Below are 19,428 nucleotides of genomic sequence, written 5' to 3'. Positions count from 1 at the left end.
GGGGGGGGGGCTGGGGGTCAGGAAGAGGGCTGGGAGTCAGGAAAAAGGGCTGGAAATCAGGGCGAGGGCTGAGGGTCAGGAGGGAGGGGCTGGGAATCAGGGGGAGGGGCTGGGAATCAGGGGGTGGGGCTGGGAGTCAGGAGGGAGGGGCTGGGAATCAGGGGGAGGGGCGCGGCGGGGCGGGTACGCACAGCCGAAGGGCTGCAGCTCTTGTCGCTATAGGTGAAGAGCTCATACAGCACAACGCCGAAGCTCCACACGTCAGACTGGCAGGAGAAAATGTTGTCGGACAAGGATTCTGGGGCGTACCTGCGTGGGGACAGGTGCGAGGTTAGCTCACGTGTATGGGGGCATGGGCGTGGCATCGGGGCGTGGTCAGACGCCTCCGTAGTGGCACTGCCCTCAGGAGCCGACTCAGAGGCTCCCGGGCACTAATGGAATAAGGGGGGGGGGCTGTGGGCGTGGTCTATGGGGATAGGACGGGGCTTGGGACTGGTCAGCTTTGTATGATGGGCATCTAGGTATAAGTTGCGTGAGGGGAGGAGCCAGACGGACAGAGAGGAGAAGGGAACCCATGGAGTATGAAGAGCCAGGCCGTAGGGAGAGGCGGGGCTAGACTAGAAACGGCCGAAGGGGCGGGGCCTGGTGGGCGCGGCGCCTGGGGCTGGGTCTCTTACCAGAAGATGGGGCTCTGGCCTGGTTCGCGGACCACGTAGTAGTCCTTTCCGACCGGCAGTAGCTTAGCGAGGCCGAAATCCGCGATCTTCACATGCGCCTCGCTCTCCACCAGGATATTTCGCGCAGCCAGGTCGCGGTGCACGCAGCGGCGCGCGCCCAGGTACTCCATGCCCTGCAAGGGGCCGTGAGATCCCATGGGCCCGGGATCCGGGACCCTTGCTGACTCCCAATCCCCAGCGCCAGGATTTCCGACCCCAGGGCCCTCGATCCCCGACCTCTGCGCTGACCGCACCTTGCAGATCTGCCAGGCGAACAGCAGCAGGCGGCCGGAGTGCAGGCGCGCGCGGTGGCGCTGCAGGAAGTCCCGCAGGCAGCCACTGGGCAAGTACTCCATCACCAACCGCAGGCTCTGGCGACCTGCGGACAGTGACAATAGCTCTCGCGCACCTTCTACCGCGTGCGTTGGTTCGTTCAAGCCTCAACTATGTAAGCCGGGGTTCAGGGGGGTCGCACTTCACTGCTCAATGGGACCCGATGGAAGGGAATAGAGGCGGGTTTCGAACCGCTCACCTGGCCCATAGCTGACTCCCCGGTACTTGACGATGAAGTCGCTGTGCAGCGCCTTGAGGATCTGAATCTCCCGCTGGAAGTCCCTCTGCTGGTCTGGCCCGCTGTGCTGTAGCTGCTTCACTGCTACCAGGGGCCCTGTATTGTCCCCCAGAGGGTCATAGCGGCACAGTTCCACGTTGCCAAAGTTGCCCTGTGAGAGGATGAGGGGTCAGCTGGCTCATCTGGGGCTGAGGGCTGCCTGCTCCACCCACCCCGCCCCACCCCTCACGCCCATGTCCTGCCCACTCATGCCTGCTGTCCGCCCCGCCCACCCACGCTCGTCGCTCTGCCCACTCACCTTGCCCAACAGAGAGATGTATTTAAGGTGCCTCTCCTCAAAGATGGTGGGGTCCTGGCAGGCGTAGAGCTGGGTGCCAGTGCACAGCTCATCTCGGGGACTCAGGCTGCCGGGCGTCGGGTCTGAGAGGAGCTCATAATCTAGGGGTCACATGCGTAAGTGTAATCTTTCTCTGCCTCAGACCGAAATGACTTGCTGTGTGAACTCCACCTGAACATTGCCCTCTCTGTGCACTATAGCCAGCCCGTGGGTACCACGTGGGGAGAGGAAACTATCTCTGTCCAGAGAAGGCACTTTCTGTGGGACTCCAATGTTACAAACAAATGGGCCCCAGTGGGGGCAGAGTCATGGAGTGAGGACAGCCTGTGATCCCCCCTCAGATGAGAAATCGTGTCGGCAAAACTTTAAGATTAATAAAATAAAACCAAATCCCAGCACCCCAGAAGGTGAGGCCGCGAGCGCTCTAGTTTGAGAGGCCACCTTGTGAAACAAATGCGTATCGAATCTTGAGCCAAGGGGCCTGTTTGTTGCTGCAGCTGTCTTAGATGGCGCTGACTGTTGGAGCCAGCACCTTCCTTGTGCACAGTTGAGTACTTTCCCCGCCGCCCCCAGACCCTCTCCTTCCTGGGGACCCTTCCCTCCCCGCCCCTGGGACCCGCCCATCTCAGGGCCCTCCCACTCCCAGCTCCCAGGACCCTCCTCCTTCTCACCACCCGACCCAGACCCGGCACCTGAGGTAATGAGGCCGTTGAGGTCCCTGAGGATGGCGCGGAAGGAGGGCCGCTGGCCCGGGTCGTAGGCCATGCACTGCGCGATGAGCCCCGCCAGCTCCGTCCACTTTGGGGCCGGCAGCTGCCCCCGGTCCTCGTAGAATTTCAGCTTCTGGGGGGCAGGGGAGATGCCCGTCACGTGGCCTCATCTTGCCCTCCCCACCCAACCTCGCCCGCCCCTCTTCCCCCCCCCCCCCCCCCGCACTCCGGATCCCAGCTCAGTGGCCGCCCCGACCTTGGCGGGCTCCAGCGAGGTGATGTGCACGGGTCCCCCACTGAACACCTCCCACGCCGTGGCGCCGAAGCCCCACTTGTCGGCCTCTAAGCCGAGCGCCCGGGCTTCCTGCAGACACTCGGGGGCCACCCAGGGGATCCTGTCGGTGAGCACTGGGGGACGAGCAATGGGCGGTCACCTTCCGGAAACGCACACCCGTGCGCACCCAGTGCGACTGCGCCTGACTGCAGACTCGGAAGGCTAGCCTGTACTCACTTTCTAGGCTTAGCACTGTGGGGCTGACGCCAGGGTCACTCAGCTTGATGAAGGGAGGACTCCCATCAACCCCCTCTCGAGCCAGGAGCACCTTCCGCGCTGAGACGTTGCCATGAGGGAGGCCTTTGTCTTCCTAAGTGTTACACACACATGGAAGTGTGGGTCAGAGATTGGTGAATGAATACTGTCAGACAAACTCCTCTGCATCCTTCAAAACCTAGCTGCCCAGATAGAACAGAACAGACGCTGGCGTCTCCTGTGGGCTCCTGGCATCTTGTAGCCCTAGTCCCGTTATACTGACTTACCGGGCCCTCCCTCCCTTACTGGTGAAAGCCCCAAGCCTGGTCAAGCCCCCCCCCCTCTGCTTTTGAGACAGTTTTCTCCCTGTAACAGCCCTGGCTTTCCTGGAACTCTGTAGACCAGGCTGGTCTCGAACTCAGAGAGCCTCCTACCTCTGCCTATAAAGTGCTGGGATTAAAGGTATGCACCACCACTGCCTGCCTTCTTGATGAACTCTTATTCAACTTTCTAACCCCCCAAAAGTCTAAGGTTCCCTGCTTTTGAAAAGCCTTTCCCCAGCGTGGCCTCATCACTCACTACTCTCCTTGACACCTGTGGGTGCACAGTTCTCACCCTTGACGCTCTCAGTCCTCTGAGCCGACCCCTGTCCTGGTCCCTCACTCTGAACTGGCCACTCTTTCTTCCTTACTGAGCTCCTTCCCACACCACAGAGCCCGTTTTCATTTCCCTGTCCTCTGAGGAGGACTCCCCTATGAACACAGGGAACACTAACCAAATAGTTGAGGGCATAGGCCAGCTGCTTGACCACCTGCAGCTTCCAGCTGGCCGGCACCAAGTGACCACGCTTGCGCAGGTACGTATCAATTGCGCCTAGATAGACAAATTCCTGCACCATGATGCCTGAGAACGGGAGAACAGGGTTGGTGGCTTGGCTAGCCTCAGCGGGCTCTGGCTCTGCTCTTAGCACAGGTTAGACTTTCCTTAACTATCAGCGCAACTAAAGAGATATAACAGAGAGGGCGTGCCAGAAGTGCAATGTTGCACAGTGATTAGCCAGCAAGGTAGAAATAGAACCAAGTCTGTGGGTGTGGGTCTGGGGTGTGAGGTAGGTGAGTTTGGGGTCGGGAGTGGGTGAGGGGCCAAGGCTGGGTTGGGGTGCAGGGTGAGGCTCACTGTCTCCAGCCATGCAGACGCCATGTAGCAAGACGAGGTGCGGGTAGGATACTTGGCTCATCAGGCTCGCGGCTTCTAGAAAGGACTGGGGAGGGAAAGCAGAAGATACATGGGTTCCTCCCCATTTGTCCCCAGTGTGAGGCTCACCAAGCTGATGAGATGCGCCCAGACTGTGTTGGAAGTCTCTGGTGATGTGATGGGCTCGGGGAAGAGCTGAGATCTCATGCCCTATCAGAAACCCTCAGGACCTCTGCTTGGCTGGGCCTGCTGCTGCTCTCTACCGCCAGGCGGAGCATGGCTGCTCTCGGTTTTGGTTTGATGGGAGTCCCTATGTCCCTCTGGCCTTGGACTTCTAAGTCCCAGTGATCTTCCTGCTTCAGCATCCCCCAAGTGCTGGGACAACAGGAACGGCTCCATGCAGGTCTGCATGGCCTTCTGTTCGGGTTCCCACCGCACCTCCATGCAGTTCCGGTGTCTGGCGTCCATGACCTTCAGGAGGACTTCCGTTTCGTGTGTCTCACCATCCACGGCCTCCCTCCGGTGGCCACGGTAGATCTTGGTGAAAGAGCCGTGGCCCAGGTTCTCATGCTGCTTGGAAGAAGCCGAGGCAGCGGCAGTTGACAGTGGCTCCCATGTCCCCCGGAAAAAGGTCTCGTGACCCTCACTCACTCCAGGCTCCTGGGACCCTCACCCACTCTGTCCCCGGGGACCCTCACCCACTCCAGGCTGTCCGCAGGGATCGTGTGGAAACTCAGTTGCATCAGCGTGCAGCAGGACAGGGTGCGGCTGGGGGCTGGGGAAGGGGTGCAGCCCCTTCTTACCACTATCAAATTGGACTTTTCTAGGGGGCAGAGGCAAGAAAGCAGAGGTCACAAGAGCACCCCTCCCCTGCCTGAGGAACTCCCAGAATTCGCTCCTGAGAAGCAACCTGAAAGTGCTGGTTTGTGAGCAGAAGGGTCCAGGCCCCAATTATCCTGGGTCAACCAGGGCAGCATTGTGGGGTGGGGAGACGTGTCCCAGCGGGGGCTTTGTCTCAGTGACATTCACCCACAGAAAGAAGCCAGGGGCGGCAGAAAGTCAGATCGGGACACGCCTGAAGACTGCACCAAAAATAGATGGCGGGTTCTTTCCTACCCCCGGTTCCCCGATTTCAGTCCCAGCCACGAACTGCTAGGATTGGGGGGAGGAAGACCGGCTCACCCTTGGGTCTGGGGGCGCAGCAGGATGTGAGATTCAGGGCGGCACCGTCTACATGCAGCCCAGAATGCCAGCAGGCTGCGAGGAGCTCCCGGAGGCTCCTGTGCGGCTGACTGAGGCCGACCAAGGAGAAGGCCCCGGTGGGGTCCCGGCGGATGAGGCAGCCCTTGTAGTCCGGGCCAAGGGGCGTCTGTGAAGGGAAACTGGACCTGAAGCAGGGGTGGGGAAGGAAGCAGAGCTCCCAGCCCATGCAGCCTCCAAGCCTCTGCAGACACTCTTTCAGGTACTGGGAATGTGTGTGTCCCCTAAGCTTTTAATTTTTTTGTTGTTTTGTTTTTCCCCTGAGCTTTTTTGAGTTTTTAAAATTACATTTATTCTGGAGTTTCCATGTAGATGCACTGTGCACACGTGGAGGTCAGAGAGCAGGGTCAGTCCTGTCCTTCCATCAAGTGAGTGCCTGGGATCGAACTCGCATCCTCAGGCTTGGTGGGAAATACCTTTTCCCCTTGAGACAACTGCCCCAAGTCCGTCCTCACATTTTTTGATTCACAGTTTCTCTATGTAGCCCAGGCTGGCCTGTAAACTTGATCCTAGGATTATATATAATTCTAGGATTATAGTTCAGTACTCTTCAAGAAAAAAATGAATACTCCTGATAGTGTCCCAGCTCAGATGTCACCTCCTCCAGGAAGCCACCCTGCCACCAGCAGTGAACCAACCTGGACGCAGGCAGTGAGAAGAAAACTGTCATAGTCCTGAGGGCTGCGGCGGAGAATGTAGGAGCCTGGGAGGGAGCCAGCGGTCTTCAGTTTGTGGACAGCGAAGTCTGACCTAGGCCAAGACAGAAGGCAGGTCAGACTGGGACCAGTCCCTGTCGCCCAGTCACGCCTCCAGGGGTGTCCTCACCACTGTCCAAGACCCTCCGCGACCCCTCTGTGACCCCAGCTGCCCACTCCTCACGTGATGGGTCCGTGGCACATCTCTGCCACCTCCTCCAACAGCCTTGGCGGTGCTACCTCCTTGCAGAAGAAATGCCTGGAGTCGCAGGTCAGGCGGAAGTAACCATCTACGAGGGCCACGAAGGACAGCGCCTCAGGCAGCCCCGGGAATTCTGCTTCCTGCGTGGGAGAACTCTTCAGCAACAACGGAGCCCCACACCGCCCGCCCAGCTCCCAGGGTCAGCACCAGAGCAGCGGGTCCCAAGACCCACCAGGATGTGGCTGTCCATCCTGGTAACGGTGACCAGCCGATGCTCCCCTGCCGGACCCACGCGTGGGGCCTGCTTGATGCTGACGTCCACGATTTCGGGAAAGTCACAGAAGGTCTGGAAAAGCTGAGGAAGAAAGAACAGACCGAGGCTGGGGGATTGCATTCCTGAGCATTCAGTGCCTCAGTGAGCCTGCAGCCCTGATCCAGCCCTGCCATGCCTACTTTTCCCTCCTTCCCACCCCCAATTCCTAGAGGGGGATTGGGCCTCGAACTAGCTACCCCACCGATCCAATCCCAACTACCCCCTGTTTGACCCCGCCCCCACCACGCCCTGATGGCCCCACCCACCGACCAGCCCCTGGTGATAACCAGGCCTCGGGTCCCTCCCTAACTAGCTCCGCCCTGTTGGTCCAGTCCCTGCCTTCAGCTAACCCCGCCCCTTGGTGTTGCCATTCCCCGCCCCCAAATTAGCCCCGCCTTTTGACTAGCCTCGACCCTTGATTGGTGCAGGCGGCCCCGCCCCAACTGTTCCCTCGCTGGATTGGTTCCCCTGATTGGCACCGCTCCACTCCGGCCTCTAACTGCTCCCCTGATTGGTCCCGTCCCTGGCCGGCTTTTTTCCTGACCGCCCCTCCCCCTAAGGCCCCGCCCCCAACACCTCTTGGTCCCCGGGGCTCCAGGCGACTCCGCTGCCCCCGGCCACACGCAGGAGCCCTGGCTCCTCCTGGGTTCCCGGGAGCCCCACGCGGAAGGTCTCGGCGGCGGCCGCCGGGTGCAGCCTCTCCAGGTCCAGGATGTACTTGGCCATGAGCGAGTAGCGGTCGGCCTGGCAGGCGACCACGCGGCGCAGCGCCTGGAGCACCGTCCTGCGGATGCGCCTTCTTGTCACGAAGCTCAGACCCTGGATCAGGTCGCGCAGGCCGGGTGGCAGGCAGGCCTTGTAGCTGTGAGGTGGGAGCACGCGGGGTCTCAGGGTGGGGAGAGGTGCCCGAAGGACACGCGACAGACATCGGGGACCTTTCGGCAGAGGTGGACTGAGGGAAGAGTCTACAGGAGTCAGCTTTGGAAAATGAGGTATGTGTAGAAGTTTGGTAAGGGAAAACGATGGAACCCCAGGTCCGCAGCCAGTTGAGACCAGGGAGCGATGGCCCGGGAGCCTCGTCACCGGGCAGGCCCAGGTCCTCACCTGACGGTCTTCAGCAGCTCGCCTGGCCTCTGGGCCTGCTCACGAGCCATCTGCGCCAGGTCCAGCACAGCCAGGCTCAGGCACTCTCCCTGCTCCTTCAGGCTGAGGCCCACTGGGAGGCGCCCACTCACCAGGTCACTGCGGTGCTGAGGTCGGGCACAGGCGGACAGCCAGGTGAGGTCCTGCCCAGCCCGACCTGGGAGGTTGTTGCTTTGGGGTCCCCATCCCTGGGTTGAACCTTACCCACCGAAGACTACCAACCTGGGCAAAGAGGTGTTCTAGAACGTGTAAGTCGAGAATGGCGCTGGTCAGATCTTTGCGCAGCCCAAAGCGGTGACATGTCTCCAGTCCAAACCAGTCAGGGAAATAAAACCTGTGGGTTCAGAATGGGGTGGCACACTCAGCTCTGGCTTCACAGAGCCCAAGCTGTCACTGATGGGCTGTGTGGCCGAAGGCCCACCCTCTCTGGTCTCAGCCTCTGCTGTGGACTGACAGTAACACAACCCTTCCGGTGAATGGAGGGGCTCACTTCCTACCGGAGCCTGTAGACCAAGACTTGAGTGTCCGCGTCCTCCACAGAGAAGATGTGGCTTGGGGGGAACCAGCGAGACAAGTCCTCGGTGGCCAGAGCGAAGAGCGGGTGATAAACAGGCAGGATGCCTGAAGGGATGGGCCATGAGCTCGGTCATCAGTGCAGCAACGTAGGCTGAGCCCATGGCCCTCCCTTACCAAACTTCTCCTCATCCCCCAGAGCCCCAGCACCCAGGCTGACCACTCCTTTTCTCAGTAGATGTCTTGCTCAGTCATCTAGGGACCTACTCACCACAGACCTTGGCTGCCCGCACACACAGATCCTCTGCCAAGTAGTCCCCAAAAGAGAATGACAGTCGCTGGGGAGGCCCAGATCCCCGCGGAGGAAGGAGGACATGCAGAGATCCCGCCTCTGAGGACGAGAGGCTGCAAGAACGCTGAGGGATCAGAGGCGTCTCCTCACTCGGAGGTGCCATGAGCACAACCTGGAGAGGCGGAGAGGCGGGTCAGGGGGGACTGTGGCATGCGGGCTGGGGACTGGTGTCTTCTGGCTCTGTGTGAAGTCATACCCTCTGCACTTCTCTGCACCCAGGGCAGACATCTCCAACTGATCCCCAAGCCTGCCTGCACATCCCATTCTAGCCACACAGGCCAGTACCCCAGGCAGGCATGAACAATCAACGGCAGATACAGAAATAGGTCTGAGCAGGAAGCAGAAGGGGTTTGGAGGGATGGGGACAGCTTTCATTCCCTGTGGGTCTTCAGGTCACATGACCAGCTGAGCTGCCTCTGGTGTGATGGTTTGTGGCCTGTTGTCTCCCCAGCCCTTCCTGGTCTCTCTTCACCTCCACATCCCGCCAGCACTTTGTGAGCCTCTTAGGTCCCCACAGTGGGTAGGTCCCCACAGTGGGGAGGTTCCCAGCCAGCCTCAGAGTTGGCGCTAGCAAGGGGCGGGACTTGAGCCTCAGGCCTACCACCTCAGGACCAGGAATTTGGCCGGGAAAGACGCTTGCTACCAAGCCTAAAGACAGGAGTTCCATCTGCAAAGCCACATAGAGAGAGGGCGCTTTAACGACAGAGTTGCCCTCTGACCTCTGCATGTGCATCCTCCCATAAAGCAACAAAAGTAGGCGTGGTGGCTCACACTCTCCACCACAAAAGTTCATTGGTGGAGGCAGAACACTAGAAGGCCAAGGCCAGTCTGGGCTGCAGGAGACGGGGGTTCAAACAGATAAACAACAACAGAAATACGTAAGTAAATAAATAGATTGAGAAACGAAGTGCTGGAGACATGGCTGAGTGGCCGAGAGCACCGGTGCTCAGGCAGAGCCTGCATTCAGTCCCCAGCAACCATGGTGGCGCTCAATCATCTCCTGCGCCGGTGGGCCCAGCGCCCCCTTCTGGCCTCCATAAGCATTGCACTCGTGAAGCTCGTGTTCACAGGGCTGTGGGGCCCAGGGCTTTAGTCCCAGCACTCAGGAGGCAGGGGCAGGCAGATATCTGTAAATTCCGGACCAGCTTGGTCTACAAAGCGAGTTCTAGGACAGCTGGGGCTACCCACTGAGACTCTGTCTCAACAAATAAACACCCAAAACAAAATACATAAAAATAAAGTAAATAAAAATAAATAAAACTAATGCCAGGCATGGTGGTCACATGCGAGCACTTGGGAGGCAGAGGCAGGCGGATCTCTGTGAGTTTGAGGTCAGCGCACTTTTTAGCGCAGTCAGTGCTTCATAGACACTGTCTCAAATAAAGAAAATAGAGAAAATTAACCTGTCACCAAGGTTCAAGGTCAGACTTCTCTAAGAAACAAATAAGGGTGGGCGAGGTGGCTAAGCAGGTAGAGATTTGCCCCAAGCCTGAAACCCCCCAGGAGGAAGAAAAGAACCCACTCCGACAAGATGCCCTCTGGCTTTCAAAGTGCGCCATAGCAACACACTCACACACAACAAAATTATTAAAAATGTTATTTAAGTATGTAAAAATAAAACTATCATTGTCATTTCCCCCAACTCTTGTTGCTCCTAGGGAGGCTGCAGGAGGATTGCTACGAGTTTGGGGGCTACATAGTGACCAGGCCAACAGGGCTACAGAAGGAGAGCCAGTCTCAAAATACAAAATGAAAGAAATAAAACAACAAAGCGGATATAAGTCCTAAAGGAGCATGAGCTTTTACCAAAGGAAAGTTCGGGCCCTTTTCCTCCCGCGCCGCGGACCGGAGAGTGGGGGCAGGGAGCCCGCAGCGCATGCGCGCTGCTGCCGCCGCCCGGTGCGGTGTCCTCGGCTGCGTCCGGCTTCCGCGCCCCCAGTGCCCAGTGCCCGCTCCCCGAGCTCCTACCTGCAGCTGCGCCGAGGTGGCGGCAGCCGGGCTGTGACAGGAAAGTCCCCGCTCCTTCCTGTGCGGCCTCTGAGCTTCCTGGCCGCCTCATTTACCGAAAGTCAGGACGCCCTGGGGGCGGGGCGGGGTTGGAGCTTAGAAACCTGTGAAGCTGAGGCCACCCTACTGGGGTAAGAGCCTGGTGACAGCAGACAAAACAGGAAGGGAGGGGGTTGCTGGGGACCTGAGTGTACAGAGGGAGCCCTTTCGAGGGTGTTGTCACGCGTGTCCTTGGAGCCCCTTGGACCTGCCCGGGCTGGGACCTGCTTTACATTTCAGGCTTTGGTTTCCACTCCACCCCCAACCTTTAACCTCGCAAAGGTTAAAGCAATGCTCAAAAAACACAGGGGGAAAAACCCAAAACCTCTGAGCCACCCAGTCCTGATGAGCTAAGAGGAGCCTTCTCCTGGGGACCTCTTCCTCTGAAAACCTCGCCTTCTATTGATGTCCTGCTCAAAACTACAGCCATGGGAGCCTGCACGGCTGAGCCAGCCACACAGCTCGAGTTCGACCCGTGGAACTCACAGACTCAGCCTGAGGGTTTCTGGAAAGAAGTCCTCAGGCCGCAGCAGGTGATGGTGGGAGCCCTTCCTCCATCCCTGGCTCTCCTGACATCCTCAGCTCCTTAGCAGGCTCCAGACCCGCTTGAGCCCTGCCTCCGTTTACCCATCTGTTGCCAGTGTGGCTGTTCTGTGCAGAAGGAGCCGGTTCCTCCGAAGAACGCCAAGTTATGTTCTCAGATGTCTCTCTCCGAGCCTCAGACCCAGTGCACCCGCAGTTCCTGGAACACCATGCAGAGCAGTCCAGTAAGCCTTTTGGGCTGCCAATACCCAAAAGTTAAGTGAGAAAACAGACTTTAGGAATAAAAACAGGAAGAGAGCCGGTGTGATATGCAGGATGAAGCAGAGGATTGACAGAGGAAACCAAGATGCGCCACTGGAGGGGCTGGGGGCGTGGCTCAGGGGTGGAGCCCCAGCGAGGGGCTGGGGGCCTTGACCCATTGGCCCCGCTTGCACAGTGTCCTAGGTTCCATCCCCGTGTCCAAACTCTCCTGACAATGCCTCACCTCCCCCACCTGCAGAAGAAAGAGTGGAACAAAGAATGGGTCTTACGGCTTTGCAGCAGCGCATTTGAGTTCCATCCTAGAAACGGAGAAATCCTGAGACCTCCAGTTCTTGTTTTGCTGTTGCTTTGTTTCTCCGAGACAGGGTATCTCTGGGTGTTGCCCTGACTGTCGTGGAATTTGCTGTACACCAGGCACGGCTGGCCTCAGATGCACAAACATCGCCTGTCTCTGTCTCCCGAGTGTTGGGATTAAAGATGTGTGCCTCCACCACCCGACTTCATTTTTAAATTTTTAGATAGATATCAGTGGTAAATAAGGCCACTTCAGGCTGGAATGTGTGGGGTCCCACAGTGACTCGATTCCCATCTTGACTTAAGGTCAGAGAGTTCAAGTTTGTCAAGGCCAAAGAACAGGATGTTTGACTAAGGGCATGGTTGCTAGATGTTTTGAGTATTAAGGTGATTATGCTTGTTTTTCCTTGAGCCATACTAAGGAAGCCTTTTGCCCTTCCCTTTTATTTTGGGAATACAAGGGTTGTGAGAAATCACTTGGGACTGCTGCGGTCTCGACAGGCTGGCTGGTCCCACAGGAGTCCCCGCTGTCCCTGTGGGGTCCCCATTGCCCCCTCATTTCTCAGAAATGTTAATTCCCTTATGTTCCTTCTTCTTGCTTCTTGCAAATGCAGCTGTTTTGTATGCTTTGAACTTTTTGTAAGGAAATGCAACAGTCGCTCCTTTTCCTCTCTTAAAAATATTTTATTTATTTTTCAGACAATATGGCTATGTACCATAAACTAGTCTGAAACTTACTATGTGGACCACACTTGGCTCAGAGTTGCAGCAATCCTCCTGCCTCAGTCTCCTGAGTGCTGGGATTTCACATATGTGCCACCATGCCTGACAATGGCAGCTTAGGTGTCTTCTTCACGTCCTATATGTGTGTGTACGCCAGAGGAGGAAGTCACTCACGGTCCACCTCCTTCCCTGGAGACAGGGTCTCTTGCTCCCTGTAGCTATGCTGGTGGCCAGCAAAACTTAGCCACCCTCCTGTCTCCACCCACTATAGCACTGTGTCCATACGACTTTTCACATGGTAACCAGGATGGAATCCCAGGTACCCTGAGCCACACCCCCAGCCCCTCACTGGGAGATCCTAGGCAGGGGCTCCACCCTGAGCCACGCCCCCAGTCTCTCACGGGAGGGACAGATCTTAGGCAGGGGCTCCACCCCTGAGCCACGCCCCTAGCCCCTCACTGGGGGATCCTAGGCAGGGGCTCCACCCTGAGCCACGCCCCCAGCCTCTCACGGGAGGGGCAGATCTTAGGCAGACCTAAATGAGGTATGATCACATCTTGCTGTAATGAATTCCTTGGTGCTGTGCTGTGGCAGAGGCTCCATGAACTCGACCTGTTATTATATTGATTTTTTTGTTTGTTTGTTTTTGGCTGGGGGTGGAGGGGTGTTCAAGACAGGGTTTCTCAGTAACTATGAAGACTGTCCTGGAACTCGCTCTGTAGACCAGGCTGGCCTCAAACTCTGAGTGCTGGGATTAAAGGCGTGCGCCAGCACTGCACAGCTTGTTACATTGGTTTTCAAGACCCAATAGGAAGCGTTCTGTAGGCGTGGAGCGCAGAAAGCATAGCAGAGTTGAAATCAGGACACAAAAGTTGCAGGCACATGAGGTGACTGGAGACTGTAGTCCAGCACCACGGGAAGCTGAATCTGGAAAGGCGGGAGGCTTAGCTCTCCGACAGTCCACCTAGGCCCACCCATGTATGTGGTAGGACAAAGTAGCAGTGGAGCTAGGGAGATGGCCCGGCAGTTGGGGGCACTCGCTACTCCTGGAGAGGACCTGAGTTTGATTCCCAGCACCAATGCTGGCTCACCACCGTAGCTCCAGTCCCAGTGATCTGAGACCTTCTCACCTCCATGGGCACCAGGCGCTCAGCCGGCACAGACCGAAGCGCTCACTCTTGCAGGATATTTAATCGCACTGAGAAACTCCGAGACCGTGTTAATAAAATTACCCTTGAATCAGGGGCAGAGCCAGCAACGTGTTCACAGAAATTAGTCATAGAGACCACAGAGGAGCCAGAAATACTGATACAGAGACCCACAGGATGGACTACGGTGGGGCTTAGAGATTTGCTCTTTTTGGTTTGGGGCAAGTGGAAAGAGATACTTTGTCTGCTGGGTCTCCCTCAGAAATGAAGCTCAGCTAGTTGTTTCTCAGCTTCTCTGAGCTAGAAGGTTTAACCCCAACATCTGATTCCTGGGTCATTAATTGTAAACAGAACCATAGAGATTCAGTTAAAATCTACATTTGGCAGATTCAGCCAAGCTGGGACTGGAAGTCCCGCCAGGCCTCTGACTAAGCAGCAGGGTGCTGACAGTAGTTAAAATATCAGTAGACTCTGCAGCAACTAAGCCCACAGAAAAACAACCAACACATAAAAGAAAAATTAATAAGCTTCTGATGTTTGTTTTTTGAGATAAGGTTTCTCTGTGTAGTTCTACCTGCCCTGGACTCAATCTGTAGACCAGACTGGCCTTGAACTCACGAAGCTCCAACTACTTCTGCCTCTGCCACCACTGCCCACCTAAAGTAAATAAGGTTTAGCAAGACCAACAGAGGCGAGGCATAACGGCACACTAAAAAAATAGAAAAAGAACAGCAGCTTGTAGATACAATTAGCGAAGTCCACAAGAGCCCAGAATAAGGAATAAAAAATATTTATTTTGGAGAAAAACTCACAATAAGAGTAGAGAGTGCAGTCCTCTGTTCTGTAGGCGCTGGAAGTTGTTAACGGAACTCTGACCACCACCCAAGACAGTGAGCACAGTCAGGCAGTGGTGGAGCACGCCTTTAATCCCAGCACTCAGGGGTGAGGGGCAGAGACAGGCGGATCTCTGTGAGTTTGAGGCCAGCCTGGTCTACACAGTGAGTTCCAGACTCCAAAGCTACAGAGAAACCCTGTCTCAAAAAAAAAAAATAAATAATATAAAAAAAAAAGATTTTTTATTCTTTTTTTATCTGTTTTTTGATTTCCTCAGACCACACCGTAATGGACTGGTACCCAGAAGGTTATTGGCTAAATGAATTCCCACAACGGTAGAGGGCAGGGAGAATGAAGCTAGATGTGCTCTGTGGGTGCTGTGGAGGTGTTGGAAACCCAAGGATGCTCCGTCTCCAGTGCCGGCTGACCTCAGGGAGCTGCCCAGGGGAGGGCTCCTGCGGTCCCAGCCTAAGCAGTGAACCCCAGGCCTGTCAGACACTGCAGCAACAGCAGCAACAAAAACAAGAAACAGATGACCTGAGTATGAGCAATAGCATTCAAGGTTGTCTTCTGGGTTTACATGCAGAGGTTTGCATATACACACTAACATACTCACACAGACACGTGGACACACACAAGCAAACAAGCACATGCACTCACACACACATATACACACTAACATAGGCACACAGACACGTGGACACACAAGCGAACAAGCACGTGCACTCACACACACGCATATACACACTAACATACGCACACAGACACGTGGACACACACAAGCAAACAAGCACATGCACTCACACACACACATATACATATGCACACACAGACACACACCCAAGCGAACAAGCACGTGCACTCATACACACACATATACACATGCACACACAGACACACACACAAGCGAACAAGCATGTGCACTCATACACACACATATACACATGCACACACAGACACACACAAGCGAACAAGCACGTGCACACACACACACACACGTATTGTGGGCCCATATTTCAATATGGCACAAAAGCCATTAGCCCGGTCTGAGCTGATCATGTAGCTCTGCAGACAAACTGTGTCCTTAACAAAAGCCAGGATGTGCTGCTCCTAGCTTCTTTTGTTATAAATGTAGATCACCTGAGAAGAGATGTTGACCGAAAGCTGATGTCTTAAGAGTTCAGATGTTTGGTGCTTCCTTCCTTTTGTAATTTGGAGGATGTCTTATAGAGATGCTAATTCAGGACCTGCCAGATGCAGACATGACCTGAGCCCAGGCACCTGGTTGCCTAGGCAACAGCCTTTGTGTGTTCCCGCTCATTTGGTGTGGGTATATAAGATGTTTGAAGAATGAAGGGGACTCTGGCTTTTTCCATGAGGACCGTGTAAGCTGTGTCAGTTTTATTCCTCGCGACTCCATTCCAGCCGGGTTCGGGAATCTGTGTTGGACCCACACGGGCTCCGACAACGTATACACACACGCACACGCATACACACACACAAGCGAAGAAGCACGTGCACTCACACACATGTATATACACATGCACACACACACAAGCAAAGAAGCACGTGCACTCACACACACACACGCATATACACATGCACACACAGACACACACACAAGCAAACAAGCACATGCACTCACACACACACGCATATACACATGCACACACAGACACACACACAAGTGAATAAGCACATGCACTCACACACATATGCATATACACATGCACACACAGACACACACACAAGCGAACAAGCACATGCACTCACACACACATACACACACGCATATACACATGCACACACAGACACACACATGTAGGACCCAGGGCAGCTTGGTACACAGCTGCCAAGTCAGGCTCTATAGACCAATAGGAATGTAGGCCTGAACCTCGGTTTACCCTAAGGCAATACCTGGTTCCAAGAAAAACCACAAACTGAGCCCATCCATACTTCTCCCAGAAACAGACCATCCAAAGGCAATTCCTAATGTTCCAATACTATAAATAGGATCTCTTGATGTCTGTAAGCCCAGTAAACACCCACTCCCTTTAACCAGGGCACCCCTAGACAATGTCAGTCAATCAGGGGTCCTGAGCCTTAAAAATCCCTCTGCTATTATAAAAACCCCATCCCAACTGTGCTCAGGGCTCTCTGGTCTCACTAACACATTGGGCACATGGAGAGTCAGAGTTCACAAATTGTATAATAATAAAGGCTCTTTGCTTTTACATATAGGACTTGGTTTCCTTGTTGGTTTCTGAGGAACTCTGTGGATCTGGGTATAAAATTTGGGTGCTAGTCCTGGATCCCTCAAGCCCACTGGGACTACTACCCATAGAGCCTTCAGCCTCAACTGGCTGGTAAATTTTCTGTGTTTTGTTTTGTGCCTTGTGGTAGCAAGGGAGTAAGCCGCTTATTGGTCCCGGCTGCCCAGAACTGAAATAATAACACAGAAACTGTATTAATTAAATCACTGCTTGGCCCATTAGCTCTAGCTTCTTATTGGATAACTCTTACATCTTAATTTAACCCATTTTTTATTAATCTGCATATCACTTCAAGGTCGTGGCCTACCAGGAAAGTTTCAGCACGTCTATCTCTGGCGGCAGATCCATGGCATCCTTCTGACTCTGCCTCCTTTCTCCCAGCAAGCCATTTAGTTTTCCCTGCTTAGCTCTGTTCCCCTACAGCTCTGCTATAGGCCCAAAGCAGTTCCTTTATTAACCAATGAAAGCAACACACAGAGAGAAGGACCTCCTTCACCATTTCCCCTTTTTTGTTTAAACAAAAAGGAAGGCTTTAACATAGCAAAACTACATATAACAAAACAGTTATCAAGCAAGAACTACAGTTACAATATTTGTATCTACTTTATCTTTTATCATAACTAAGGAAAACTATAACTATCTGTTCTTCAACTCCATCAAAGACTCCAGAAGGATATAATATTACCTAAGTAAACAGGAAGTACATTGTAAGCAACTTCCAAAACTCTAGAATTGACAGAGACATCTCACTGCCTGGACAGTCACCCAAAGTTCCTCTGTACCGTTGGGGCATCCATCTTCAGCCTACAGGACATAGTATCCAGCAGACTTTTTCACAAAGCAGGACATTTCAAAGACAGTTTCACCTATGTTGGCAGTTTGTCAGTCACTTTCTTCTGTGTCCTGAAGAATGTCTCACAGACTCTTTCATGAAGTAGGAACCCCGAAGGATCATCTCACCTTTAGGCAAATTCAGCAGTCATTTCTCTGGTTCTGCATGTCCAGTTCATAAGGAGCCTCTTTAATGCCCATCTTCCTCTTGAAGTAGATTGGTGCTGCCAGGAGCAGACGTGTCTCATGTCATGAAAAGTCGTAAGTTCTTAAAACACTTTAAATGTCAGATTCTGAAGGTCTCTGAAACCTATCTATCTGAATTACATTTCTGTACATCTAGAAACTCTAACTTATGTGGCTACAAGCTTGACTATTATAGATGACTATCTATTAACCTATATTTTTTAATTTTATGTCACATTTTAAATGAACTATACAAACACAATACCTTAATCATAGGCAGAAATATACATATACAATAGAACAAAATTTACCTTAAATTTGTATCAATAAACCAAGATCCATACCAAAGCAAATTATTTATCTCTATAGCATATCCTCCTTTAAATGTAACATAAACACACAATTATAAACAATATTTGGGAATATGGGTTCAGTTCTGTCCAAACTTCTTCCTGCTGTTTATTGGGTGAAGTGTTTTCTTTGTGGGGTGTTTACAGAAACGTTTTAGGGATCTTGTTCCATGAAACCATATTGGTTTAGAAGCAATCCACAGGTTCTTATCTTCTGTGAAAACAGAAGAAGAATCTCTTTTCCAAAGCAACATATTCTTAAACTCAAATTTTGGAATCAAGATACCTTTATGTTGGTTTAGCTTAGCAGCCCATACAATGAAATATCTCTCTGTACTGAGCTCCTTCACAGTCAGAAAATTCAAAGAAAACACAACAATATACATAATCCAGACTATCTCTGTATATTTCATCTTTACATGGCTTATTTTTTTCTTTTCTTTTTTTTTAAGATTTATTTATTTAGTTTACAGCATCCTATCTGCATTTATGCCTGCAGGGCAGAAGAGGGCACCAGATCTCATTACAGATGGCTATGAGGCACCATGTGGTTGCTGGGAATTGAACTCAGGACCTCTGGGAGAGCAGCCAGTGCTCTTAACCTCTGAGCCATCTCTCCAGCCTACATGGCTTATTTTTCTTTACTCCTTTTAATCTATGACTATCTGTCTCTTTCTTTCTTTCTTTCTTTCTTTCTTTCTTTCTTTCTTTATTTTTTGGATTTTCGAGACAGGGTTTCTCCATAGCTTTTTGGTTCCTGTCCGGGAACTTTAGCTGGAACTAGCTCTTGTAGACCAGGCTGGCCTCGAACTCACAGAGATCCGCCTGCCTCTGCCTCCCGAGTGCTGGTGCTGGGATTAAAGGTGTGCGCCACCACCGCCCGGCTTATCTGTCTCTTTAAAGACTATTTTTAAACATTAATTTTATTTTATAACTCTCTATACTCTTTTTCTTCTCTCCCCCAAGCCTATGTATATTTATCCAACACTATGACCTATTTTTAGGTCTTTTTCATCTGAATTTGTCTTTTTTGTATATCTATAATTATTTTCTTTTTAAAATACTTATTTATTTATTATGTATACAATATTCTGTCTGTGTGTATGCCTGCAGGCCAGAAGAGGGCACCAGACCCCATTACAGATGGTTGTGAGCCACCATGTGGTTGCTGGGATTGAACTCAGGACCTTTAGAAGAGCAGGCAGTGCTCTTAACCTCTGAGCCATCTCTCCAGCCCCTCTGTAATTATTTTCTGATCAGAAGCATTTCTTTTCTTTTTTTAATATTTATTTATTTATTATGTATACAATATTCTGTCTGTGTGTATGTCTGCAGGCCAGAAGAGGGCACCAGACCTCATTCCAGATGGTTGTGAGCCACCATGTGGTTGCCGGGAATTGAACT

The 19,428-nt window shown here is 53.3% G+C and overlaps 1 protein-coding gene across 6 annotated transcripts in view; it reads right to left on the bottom strand.

Annotated features, from left to right (window-relative positions):
- Positions 1-11,807, bottom strand: part of Jak3 (Janus kinase 3) — a 13,484-nt gene extending 1,677 nt beyond the window's left edge. The window contains exons 1-23 of one of the 6 annotated variants that reach the window (XM_050127725.1): positions 11,655-11,807; positions 10,342-11,323; positions 8,455-8,647; positions 8,168-8,291; positions 7,893-8,004; positions 7,632-7,777; positions 7,104-7,389; positions 6,447-6,569; positions 6,197-6,354; positions 5,956-6,067; positions 5,240-5,426; positions 4,756-4,880; positions 4,496-4,627; positions 4,040-4,124; positions 3,639-3,766; positions 2,846-2,978; positions 2,591-2,742; positions 2,317-2,467; positions 1,586-1,725; positions 1,249-1,438; positions 971-1,095; positions 678-850; positions 192-309 (exon numbers count right to left, since the gene is read on the bottom strand). In XM_050127725.1, the coding sequence (XP_049983682.1) occupies positions 192-309; positions 678-850; positions 971-1,095; positions 1,249-1,438; positions 1,586-1,725; positions 2,317-2,467; positions 2,591-2,742; positions 2,846-2,978; positions 3,639-3,766; positions 4,040-4,124; positions 4,496-4,627; positions 4,756-4,880; positions 5,240-5,426; positions 5,956-6,067; positions 6,197-6,354; positions 6,447-6,569; positions 7,104-7,389; positions 7,632-7,777; positions 7,893-8,004; positions 8,168-8,291; positions 8,455-8,647; positions 10,342-10,413 (3,165 nt within the window). In that variant the 5' untranslated portion in view covers positions 10,414-11,323; positions 11,655-11,807. Of the gene's footprint in view, positions 1-191; positions 310-677; positions 851-970; positions 1,096-1,248; positions 1,439-1,585; positions 1,726-2,316; positions 2,468-2,590; positions 2,743-2,845; positions 2,979-3,638; positions 3,767-4,039; positions 4,125-4,495; positions 4,628-4,755; positions 4,881-5,239; positions 5,427-5,955; positions 6,068-6,196; positions 6,355-6,446; positions 6,570-7,103; positions 7,390-7,631; positions 7,778-7,892; positions 8,005-8,160; positions 8,292-8,454; positions 8,648-10,341; positions 11,468-11,654 lie in introns of those variants that run through there. The other 5 variants (XM_050127728.1, XM_050127729.1, XM_050127730.1 and 2 more) reach the window with 5 other exon arrangements.
- Positions 11,808-19,428: the final 7,621 nt, after the last annotated feature.

Source organism: Alexandromys fortis, unplaced genomic scaffold, assembly GCF_014885135.2.
Source record: "Alexandromys fortis isolate MF-2015 unplaced genomic scaffold, M_Fortis_MF-2015_v1.1 scaffold_284, whole genome shotgun sequence".
Lineage (NCBI taxonomy): Eukaryota > Metazoa > Chordata > Mammalia > Rodentia > Cricetidae > Alexandromys > Alexandromys fortis.
This window is presented reverse-complemented; position numbering and strand designations above follow the sequence as displayed.